The sequence below is a fragment of the Aspergillus nomiae genome (genome assembly GCF_001204775.2).
Source record: "Aspergillus nomiae NRRL 13137 chromosome Unknown contig00492, whole genome shotgun sequence".
In the NCBI taxonomy this organism is placed as follows: domain Eukaryota; kingdom Fungi; phylum Ascomycota; class Eurotiomycetes; order Eurotiales; family Aspergillaceae; genus Aspergillus; species Aspergillus nomiae.
The window spans coordinates 1-9,268 of record NW_015378547.1 but is presented as its reverse complement, the minus strand read 5'-3'; the positions used below and the strand labels follow the sequence as shown (position 1 = coordinate 9,268).

General features: G+C 47.1%; 3 protein-coding genes across 3 annotated transcripts; 2 read left to right on the top strand and 1 right to left on the bottom strand.

Annotated features, from left to right (window-relative positions):
- Window positions 1-478: 478 nt before the first annotated feature.
- On the top strand, window positions 479-2,293 carry ANOM_011430 (uncharacterized protein; the record flags this gene model as incomplete). The annotated part of the gene is made up of 3 exons (XM_015556686.1): window positions 479-968; window positions 1,022-1,375; window positions 1,452-2,293. 3 exons carry the CDS (start codon window positions 479-481, stop codon window positions 2,291-2,293), a joined length of 1,686 nt encoding a protein of 561 aa, XP_015402041.1.
- Window positions 2,294-4,153: 1,860 nt separating this feature from the next.
- Window positions 4,154-5,241, top strand: ANOM_011429 (terpene synthase family protein; the record flags this gene model as incomplete). The annotated part of the gene is made up of 3 exons (XM_015556685.1): window positions 4,154-4,430; window positions 4,494-4,776; window positions 4,842-5,241. The coding sequence occupies 3 exons, from the start codon at window positions 4,154-4,156 to the stop codon at window positions 5,239-5,241; spliced, it is 960 nt and encodes a 319-aa protein (XP_015402044.1).
- Window positions 5,242-6,107: 866 nt separating this feature from the next.
- Window positions 6,108-7,896, bottom strand: ANOM_011428 (uncharacterized protein; the record flags this gene model as incomplete). The annotated part of the gene is made up of 3 exons (XM_015556684.1): window positions 6,108-7,113; window positions 7,167-7,696; window positions 7,744-7,896. 3 exons carry the CDS (start codon window positions 7,894-7,896, stop codon window positions 6,108-6,110), a joined length of 1,689 nt encoding a protein of 562 aa, XP_015402045.1.
- Window positions 7,897-9,268: the final 1,372 nt, after the last annotated feature.

Genomic DNA, 9,268 nt, shown 5'->3' with positions numbered 1-9,268 from the left:
ACAGACGCCTCTCAGGGAAATGGGATCCCCTAAAGAAACGTGTCAGCAGATGGAAAGGTCAATCATTAGAATACCGCGACTGTATACAGAGCCACCTAACCTATGCCGCCTGATTCGAGTTGCCAGAATATGTATTTACTAATACCTATTGCCACCAAGCCTGTCAGGAACAGATATTGGTCGGTTTCTACTAACAAACCTGTTTCACCTAGATCCCTTCCAGACCCTGGCACCAAAATATGATCGGTTTATGATTCACCTTTCAATCTGTAGTTTCCGGTGGTGTGCTGGTAACATTGCAACGATGCTGATATCCCATTGACCAGTGAATGTTGGTGGGGGTAAATGACTGGTCAGTGAGAACACGGTCAACGCGCGTGCATGATTTACTGGTATTGAACATTAAACTCAACACCGCGCGCAGAGGTGGATCTGATCACCTTCCTCTCGACAAGGCAGTGCGACGTGCACCAACACGATGAGCCGAGGGCTATGGGCTACATTGGTTCCCAGTCATAAGCGTGTCTGTACTCGCGTTATGACCAGGTCGAATAATCACATCCATCCCTTTCTACCTTCTGCCGCCCAGCTTCCGAACGCCTATACAATGATCTCAACGTCAGCATCCGGCGGATCTCCCTTCCCACAAAACCGTTTCCCCGTTGATTCTGATAAGGCTTTTGGTTTCGATCCTCATTCTTACTCCAGTGGCCGGTGGTTGCGGCAGGACAAGTTGCAACGTGCCGCTCGCCACATTGAATTCAACTTCGATGCACTTTGCCAGAGGGTCCTCGATGTTTCACCTGGCGCAGACACGATCACAGACTGCAAGAAACTGGAAGGAGGTTTCAATCGAGTATTTCTTTTTATGTTAAACGACGCCAGGCGGGCTGTGGCGAGACTCCCATTTGCTCTTGCTGGACCAGCGAAACTAACGACATCCTCGGAAGTCGCTACTATAAACTACCGTGAGTATAAGCCAATTAAATATCCCCTTTCAATACTTACACACTCGTTTCAGTACAATGCAAGACTAGTCTTCCTATTCCCAGAATTCTTGATTGGAGCAACGATGCTACAAGTGCCAATAACACTGTTGGTAGCGAATATATTATCATGGAACATGCTCCAGGCGTGTCGCTGCATCAGAAATGGCCCGAAATGGCTGGTGACCAGCGGGTCAAGTGCATAGATGCGATCTATCGAAAGATGAAAGAGATAGATGACCTACGGTTTCCAGCTTTCGGGAGTCTGTACTTCGCTAATCATCCCCATTTTGGTGGTGTACATCCTTTGGATAACGAATTTTGCATTGGCCCACACTGCGGAACTCGGTATTGGGACTGTAATGTTGGTGAACAGAGACATTATCATAGTGTGCAGCCCAACCAAGGACCATGCAAGTGATGACCATCTTCTTAATCTAAATAGTTGCTCTAACAAAGACTCAGGGCGTAGTATTGGTGAGTTCTGTGATGGTCTCATTGACGCAGGTCTTTCAAGACTCCCCCCAGTTGATTATACCAACGATAACAAACCTTTCTATCACGGTTCAACCAGAATACACCGGTCTTTGTTAGAAAGTGCTCGAGCTATGCTAAAGCAAATGTCTGCCGATCATCGAATTGCAGAAGCTGCTGTGCCATTGTTATTCCACCCAGATCTACATAAGAGGAATATATTTGTCTCAGATGACGACCCTACCACGATTACAGGCATTATTGACTGGCAGGCGACAAGTATTGAGCCAGCTTTCTGGTATTCAGACGAGAGACCAGATTTTGCAGTCTCTACTGACACTGGAGATACTGTTTATGCTGAAGCATTTGAATTATCTTCTCGGTTTCTCACACCCATTCTCTCTGGCCCTCGGCTGATGGACGAAACCCTCCTCCGACCTTTTCGTTATAGCTACAGGACATGGAAGGACGGGGCAGTTGCACTACGCCACGATATGATTGAAGCAGCTCGACATTGGAAAGAGCTCGGACTTCCAGGCCAGTGTCTGTACACTCTACCCACGCCAAACGAGTTAGCCGAACACGAGAAGGAATACAAACTCTTCGAGGCGGCACAGGTTCTAAGACGCGATCTCTCAACCCTGCTCAACACAGCGTCCGATGGGTGGGTGCCTCCTGAAGAGTGGGAAGCAACGGAATTGGCTCATAGGGAGGTGTTTACCGGGATGTTGGAGGCTGTTACAACAAATCAAGAATTGGATGAGGATGAGCCTGTGAAGGACGGGGAAACCCTACGATCAACCTGGCCGTTTGATATCCCCGCCTTGGAGTGACTTGTGGCTCGTCGGGGCGCAGCTATTCCTAGTCTTCTGTATTCTAGTATCCGCATATGAACTTAATAACCGTGTCTTGGGTCCCCAACTTTAATAAGCCTCTATCACTGATATTGCGTTTTCAAACGTTTTACTGTGGTTGGATGACTAATTTGGGGAAATAAATGTTGAGGCTAAATATATGCACGAGCAGCCACGAAGGGCTAGTTGATAGTTCTGGGACCAGAGCATTCTTGCACTTACATCATGCCTCCTGGTGGCTAGCTGAAAGCCTCAATAGTCATAGAAACTCATACTCTCACTCCAGCAAAGAAGCGGTCAGAGTGACCGGCACAGCTGAGTTCGAACATGAATGTGGGACTTAGCGTTTGGGACGATCTGGATTCTGGGACCTGAACCATGCCCACTCCCCTCGGTACAAACTATGTAACTATATGGTCTACCAAAGCTAGAAAACAATCAGAAAGAGACCGAACGTTCTGGAATGTGGATCCCCCATGTACAGTAAAACCTCGTTATGAGCAATTCATTTTGCAAGGGTTTTGAATTAGGCATGAGGGCTGCTTATAATGAATTCTCTGCCTGGCCTAGTGAATATTATCACTCGAGGTTTAAAGGTTCTACATATGTTGGATTATATATTGATTGATGCGTCTCTGTAGTCAAGAGACCAAGGGTACTCTCATAGTAATGTATACTGTGGCGAAGAAATATATGTTTATTGTTATTAGTTTATTTGCAGGTAAAACACCGAGACTACTCAGATTATAGCTACTAAAATACGGGACTATGATTATTTTCGAATATTATATAATTGGTTAAGAAGATCCATTCTACTTCTAAGTTCTGCCCTATCTCGAGGTTTGGGGGAATTTTAGATAGTGATCTACTTCAGTCACCCAATTGGATTGTCTTCATCGGGCAAATCCTGTGTATCGTAGTTATTTATAAATGATACTACGGAGGATGGGGAAAAAAAAGTGGACCTTCAGTTTTACGTCACACCGCTTTTTATATGGTCTGTACGGGGCTTCAGATCAGCCTCTGCATCGGAATGAAAAAGTGGGCGTCAAGATTTCTGCTGAGATTAGGTTTGGCAAGCTTGGATAATCTCCTGCTAATACTAGCCTAATATATGCAGTGCACCTCGGCACATAGCCGATATACTTGCATAGCATATGTGGGCTACTGTGGGTCGTGTGTGGAGCTATCAGAACCACTGTGGCAGCTTATCCCCACTGCCACGTCCTATCATATGTTATAGATAGCTGGCAAAAATTTGTAGGAGGAAAAGATCTCCGAACTCACCCACAGGGAGCAACACGATCTTGATTTTGAGTTCGATCGAAGTTGCAGCTTCGGCTAGAAGGTTAAGCGAAGGCAACCCGGGTCCTTGGGAGCTGATGTAGTAAGTCTTGTAACAAACGTCTCTGCCTTCGGACGTGGCACTAGGAGAACAGTTACTCGTACTGTTCAGTTAACGGTATTGTGCTTTTCAGCTGTTCACTGCTACAGGCTACCCACAATAGAGCTGAACACGGTAGAGTAGGGGTCGGTTAACAAGGTCCACGAAAGGCACCATTGTACACTATGCTGAACTTAATACTCCATATTGCTACGCCGAATGAGAAGCCCTGTTTCCTTCCGAGTAATATCAGCCCAGGCAGCTCTATCAAATCGTCCTCGAGCTTCCTGCCTAAATCCTGGGAGCAATTTGTGCATATATAGCAGTGTCTTTAACGTACGCCTGGCTTTCATTTGTGTCAAAAGATTTCTGTCCAAGATCTCAGTTGCTTACCTCGTTCATCCATTCCCGTGTCTTCAACCTTTGTCCTATACCGCTTCTCTAATTGCGCCATCATGGTACCTAACACATGGGATTCGATCAATGCCTTCGAGGTCCCGGAACACTTTAGTCGGTTCCCAGCTGGGATTGCTCACAATTCCGCTGAGGTTGTCGATGCCCTTAATAAAGTGATTGACGCATCGTGCGAGCCAGGCTCTAAAGAAGGCAAAAAGGCGAGGACCCGCCACCTCACTGCCGACAATGAGCCCTTTGCAATCTGTCACTGCACTGCATTCCCGGACAGACTGGTTGTTCTTTCCTCCATCATCGAGTTGGCTTGGATCAACGACGGTAAGCACCCGTTCTGCAAATGCTCCCTTCTGTCTCAGATGAGAGGCTAACCCACGGGCGTAGATGTCACCGAAGAACTGGAGCACAAAGAAGCCTGCATAAAGCATGATATCCTGATCGATGCCATGGATCCTGAGAAGCTCATGAATGCACCGGCTGGCACGTTCAACTCCCGGGAAGCACTATTCGGCTTGCACGTACAGAGGGCAAGCGCCATGGACCCTGACGCCGCAGCAACACTGGTGGAGGTGCTCTCGGACTATTTGAGAACCTTCGATAGCAGTGACGAGGACTTTGTCTCCATGGAGAAATACAACCCTTACCGGGTGGCGAACAGCGGGTATTGGTAAGTGACATCGTGCATGTTGACTCCCGTTTCGTGAACATTTACTGATGCAACATACGACACAGGATCTCATCCTATTTCATTCGCTGGGGTATGGGGCTGGTTCTTACCGATGCGGAGTATGAATTAGTCCGCGACTTCGACTTCAGCATGGGCGTCATTCTGGGTCTGACTAATGACTACTACAGCTGGAATGTGGAAAAGAACCAGAAGACCGATCGAGTGCGGAACGCGGTCAAGGTGCTGATGAACGAGTATAATGTTTCAGACGCTGTTGCAAAGCCTTTGTTGAGAGGTCTTATTGTCGACGAAGAGGAGAAGGCCTGCCGGCTGAAGCAGAAATTGCTGAAGACGCCCGACACCCTCTCTCCCGCACTTTTACAGTACATTGAAGCCATTGAGTTGTACGTAGGAGGAAGTGGCTATTGGCATGCAACTGCTCCACGCTATAAGGTTCAGGAATAAATGTGGGATTATGTTTCTTTGGTTTTTATGTTTGTTTCTTTCATTCATGTTGGTGTTCTTGTTTGATGTCTTAGTGCGTTGATAGGGTGGGCAATTATGAGACAATTCCAAATTTGGCGACTTTGGTCTGTGCTAGAAAAGTACAAATAGAACTGAAATGAATCGAGCACTATTCAGTTAGTGGAAGCCGTATGAAGACTGATATGGCTTGAATGTTTAATCACAGGGTGGGCTATCAAAGGCTCCAAAGTAGGCGGTGCTTAGCCGGCAGTATTAAATTGACGCTAAAAGAAACTTACTGCATTTGTGGACCAACACTACTAGCGTAAAGTCTGCCGAATGCAAGTTGTAGACTAGAACAAACCTTGCGATTTGATCGGCAGAAAAGTCCCTCACGAATGTAACCGGGTGGATACTAGTTTATACGCACATTTGCCGAGATCAGCGATAAAAAAAACTTTACAGACCTTTGCTCTAGTGCTGAGGGTTTACACCGACAAACACTATAGCCTAAAGCATATGCCCTAAGGTGGTCTTCGCGCTTGGCAGATGTCAACTAGAAGGCTTTCAAGTCAGGTTGCCCATGGAAGGGCAAATCTATTAGTGATCAATGTATAGTCAAATTAGGTAGTCATTCATGTCCAATTAATAATCGTTTGAAAGTAGACAATATCAACTCATATCGAATCATTTATATAAAATTGAAGCATGCCTCCATTTCCTTACATCGCGTATACAAAGGGGACAGCGAGAGGGAATACATGCACCACCAAAGCAAAGCCCTCACATCCCCAGCAAACCGCGCGATGAGTCCGTAAGCCTAGGATCTGTTATAGTATCTTATTCCTTGGAAGGGCTCCGGACCTTCACATGTGCTGGTGCACCGTCTTTTGGATGCGCGGTTGCCTTCCCAGCGGTGTACATCCGCTCGCCTTCGACTGTCTGCTTGTCGAATTTGATCCCCTGTTGCTCTCGGAGCCGGTCCCACTCTTCCCAGGCCATCTCAACGTCAAGTCACGCACAACAAGCACCAGCACCAGCTTGAGGACGACGATGGCTAATTCCTGTCCAAGGCACCTCCTGGGACCAAGTTGGAAGCCCCGCCACATATCCTTCTCCGGATGCAAAACATCGCCTGCTGGGACCAGGTACCGCTCCGGAATGAATTCAGAGGGCTCATGGAAATTGGCAGGATCGTTATGGATGGTGATAGAGGAGTCAAAAAGATCGAATCCAGCTGTCGGCCATACGGTGTGGGAGTCTTTGATATGAAAGTTAAAGTCAGGCTGGCCTGCCCGGATCGTGATCGTAGCTGGGTTAATGCGTAATGTCTCCTTGATGACACTGAGGGTGTATTTCAGCGAATCCAAAATGTGGGGCTCGTCTCGAAGTCTCTGGGCAGCTGCACTTGGATCAGGGCCAAGAATGGTATCGTGTTCAGCCCGCAATTTAGCAAGACATTCGGGATGCTGTTGGAGCTGCTTAAATATCCGAGGGAGTGTGATGGAGATCGCATCATCGCCCCCAAAGAAGGTGGCCATCAGATGGAAGAACACATGCTTGACCAGGGATTCATCCAGGGGACCATCTTTGTCTTCTCCTTTAGCGCTGGCGACCCGTTTCAGGTCCTCCCCTGCGGCTTGCACAATGGTTTGCGGGCCTTTGCTAGGCGCGCTTAGGTTTTCCATAATGGAGGGTCGAAGGATTTGGAAGAGCTCGTCTCTCTTGCGCTGCACAAGCAGCTTAAAAAACGGTGTCGCCCTCCAAAGAAGCTTGCGGGGACTGAAGGTAATCTCCATGCGTTCTAGTTGTTCTCGATAGGCAAGGGTAAACTGAGATGGATACAGTGACTGAGTGTTGAGCCGTGTGTCACTGTAGCTATTAGCCTGAAGAACGGTACTTCACATTAATATCGATTTACTCACAGAAGAATTCTTCCTGTCACATCGAATGCCAAGTTACTAGATATTTGCTCAAGCGGAAACACCTGGCCCCAACCTCCGTTGCCGCCGGAAAGATTCCTTAACATGTTCGAGAATGCCTCAACCTCCTCCAGAATGGCAGGTACCCAGGCTCTAATATTACCTCGACTGAAGCCGCGGTTGAACATCGAGCGCCACATACGCCATTCATCGCCATGCATACAGATGAGATCCTTCCCAGCCGAAATTGGTCCGAGGAACTCACCATGCATAGGCGACTTAGGCAAGCTGGTCCCAATTGACATCTGATTAGATACATACGCCTCCATAGAAAATGCCATTGGCCTTGACATTGGCCATATATCGACATATACGACGGGAGGACATCTGTCTTCATTTGGGAAGAACTTTTTCCAATATTTGCTCATATAGTAGCCAAAGCTCTGAACCAAGTTTGCATCAAATGCCCAGTCTCGGTAGAATTGGAGGACAACTGGAAGATGGCCAAAGACTAGGGAATGGGACATTATCGGCTATCTCATGTTAGATCCTGGTTGCTCGGGTCGAACTTGAAACATACAATGCCTTGAGACTTCAGCCTCCTAAACTTCATCCGGGCCTGGTATAACTTGATCATAAATAGCAACAGCGACACTGCCAGGATCGCAGCGGCGAGCCTCAACAGCTTCAACCCATGGCTGCAATTATGCAGTTCTACCAGTGAAACGAACATGGCAGATTTCCCTAAGAAGGGATCGATGGCCGTCAAGGTGGAATTCATAGTCCAACGTAGTGGAAGGAATAAGAGAGTAGTTGGATCAAAATATGACCACCTTATAGATAAAAACTCTGATTGCTCTTCACTAATGGCGGACACCACGGACAACCTTGTCGGAGTGTCGGATGTGTTAGTGTGTTACTTAACCGTCCTCTGTGTACATGCGTGGATAGACGGGAAAAGAATACAAATACAAATAAAAATAAACAAAGAAAAAAGAAAAGAAAGAAAAGAAAGAAAGAAAAGAAAAGGGAACGTAAATGCTGCCCAATTGCCCAGGACGAGCCCATTGTATAAACTTTCTCGGTTATAGGATCCCATCGTGTGCGACCCGCATCGACAACTGGGTACTCATTATACATACGGAGTAGTGTCTCTTGCGAAAGCTACGTGTATCCCCAATGGCTCCACCATGAGCCTGCTGCAGAGGCCTCAAACCTTCTCATATACCGTGGGAAATGACGGGTTGCTAGTCGTACATAGGGTATAACGCTAGTATGAATGCACTTTGAACAAAGAGCAACACGCTGACCATAACTTCTCCTTGACATCTCCCATCAATCCTCTAGTTCAGAAACCGATATGTCTATACATGGGCCACTTGCCACAGTGAAGGTCATCGGATTTGTAATTACCAGGCATGATTGCACCGCAACAGCTACCCGATGCTTTATCCTCCACTGTGGCAGGGCTCGAAAAGATCGTGCTGATCCCTGTGGATAGGTACGAAGATCGTTTCCTTCCATGGATTTGCTCGCTGCATACAAAATATACTAGGACGAGACGGTTCCACACACGATCTTTTCGCACCCTGCCACGATGCTAGTGTTCTTCAGAGTGGATCTATCGGCCTCGCTTAGAGTTAGGTCCTACGGAACTCATATCCGTCAGCTGAATTGTGGAGAAAGAAAAGCAGCGCATCCCGTGCATGCTACTGAGAGTTATCCGTACCATATGTCCTGGCTGGCTGAGAAACACAGCACAATGACACCATGCGCTAGCTTCCAACCTACGTGCCCATACGACCCGGAGTCCGGACACACGGTCTATCTAGTTCCTTCAGTGCCTTAAGACCAGCAATCAGCAGGATATCTAGTATAAACAAAACTTGGGGTGATATCAATTATATATAAAATTATGTTGAGATTAGAATGGAATAGGTGGTTTGAGTCTGAACCCTTCCGTAGTTCAGGTCTATATAGGTATGTGGGATGCGCTGCGGCTCTGCGGGTGGCATGTAGTTAGTTGCACAATTCAAGACACTCCATAGCAAACCACTTAATAGTATATTGGTGCTATTTGTACTACATAGTTTATTACTTAGAAG